The 1784-nt window shown below is 43.7% G+C and overlaps 1 protein-coding gene across 1 annotated transcript in view; it reads right to left on the reverse strand.

Annotated features, from left to right (window-relative positions):
* Positions 1-1609: 1609 nt before the first annotated feature.
* Positions 1610-1784, reverse strand: part of KCNH8 (potassium voltage-gated channel subfamily H member 8) — a 397642-nt gene continuing 397467 nt past the window's right edge. Inside the window, exon 17 of the mRNA XM_007470616.1 lies at positions 1610-1784. This exon is cut by the window's right edge and continues 30 nt beyond it. Within this exon, the coding sequence (XP_007470678.1) occupies positions 1610-1784 (175 nt within the window).

Genomic DNA, 1784 nt, shown 5'->3' on the forward strand with positions numbered 1-1784 from the left:
TCTAGCCAATTTTAGGATATAAGAGTCACACACCAGAAGTCTTGCTTTGTGTACATGTTTTTAATAATACAGTTTTCAAATTGCTTATGCTTTGTGGTGGGAAATAAGAACAGGGTGACTCCAGAATGTGAATTCAATATGTTTTCTAAGAACATCTGGGATGATGAGCCCTGAAATGTTCTGAAACATAAAATAAACGTGAAGTGAAGGCGTTGACATCATTACCACGCCAGCATCTGAATTTGGGTATTGGTTGAGATGTAGAAAGCACTATAGGTTCTAGACTGTCTCTAGCTCCCTAGCTGTGTAATTGCTGGGGCTTTATTAATTTTACCTCTGCAAAATGAGAATGAAAACACCTGCTCTGCATAACTTACAGCAATGTTGAGCGCTTTAAAGAAAAATAATTCAAGTGCTGATCCAAAGCAAGCTGGCATCCCTCTCACAGATCGGAACGCTGAAGTCTCGGCTTCATTTTGGAATTTTCACCGGTCTACGCAAGCGCTCCTGAAAGAACAGCACAGAGGAAGGATACACCCAAGGTTTCCTTCCCCGTTTTGAGGCCAAAATAGCTCAATGTAGTTGCGATGTCATATTCCCCAGACCAGTTTTGGGTTCCAGAACCACGAAGTAAGATGGCTGGAGGAGAGGCATTTACACAGGCACAGAGGGGGCAGCCTCAGTTCAGGTTGTTACCTGAGTCCCCAGAGACCAGGTGGACTCCCCCCCCTCCCTACCATGCCAGACACTCAGTCCAGGTTTTTACTTCATTAATGAAATATGACCTCACTTTTCTTTTGTAATCCAGAAGCGTGAGGATACATTTGTTGCAAACTGCATGCCGATAAATGGAGGGCTTCCTTTCGAAACTACATCCTCTGAATTATAATCTTTAATCTACTATACATGACAGTAGTGCATTTCTCGTTAAAACGGCAAGCTTTTTTTTTTACCAAAATGAAAACATTCATTTCTTTATAAATAATTTAAATAGTTTAAATACATATTTCATACCAAGGATATAAAAATAGTGTCTCTTTTTTTTTTGGATAAATAAAGACATATTCATTTACATGGCAAATAACGTGCAATAGCTGACCACTGGCCACCAGCTCTGTGTGACTGATTGTCTAGGAGATGACATGCAGTGATAAGTGTCCCTTAGCCTTCTGCATTTGAAAAATAGATCAGCAAGAGCTGTGCACTCCCAGGGCCCACAGTCCTATGGATACTGTTCAGGAGTGACACACAGGCACTCAGGAAAAAACTTTGCTGCACTTCACAAAAGCCACCTAGGACAAAATGAATCCACACATTCTCTGTCTGGGACTTCTAGCTGCTCAGACCCTCAGGGTCTTTGGACTTTTACCAAAGTTTGTCAAACAGACCAGGAAGTTAATGCCTGTACAGGAAAATGTTCCTATTTTGTTTCTAGGATCCAGGAAGTGTCTGCTACAGTCTGGAGGTGGTTCTGCCTTTCCCCGGACCCTCTCTCCCACAGGTCTCCCAGCCTTGCCCAGTCTTCACGCTGCCAGAGGCAAGAAAGACAAACCAGGGCTGTCATGCAGTGGTGGAGCTGAAACTGGTGGCTGCCTCACATGCCCTAATATCATACGTTTATGGCTTTAGTATCTTTCACTTCTGCTGCGCTTGTGACAACTTCCAGTGGAAAGTTCTCTGAGGGTTCAGTAGTGATGGATGCCCTTCCTTCCCGGTCCCAAGATCCTGGCAGGTTTTCCAGACTGAAGGAACTCATGGCTCCTTGGCCCAAGCTGCCCTCTTCC

The sequence above is a fragment of the Lipotes vexillifer genome, unplaced genomic scaffold (assembly GCF_000442215.2).
Source record: "Lipotes vexillifer unplaced genomic scaffold, Lipotes_vexillifer_v1.1 scaffold418, whole genome shotgun sequence".
NCBI lineage: Eukaryota > Metazoa > Chordata > Mammalia > Artiodactyla > Lipotidae > Lipotes > Lipotes vexillifer.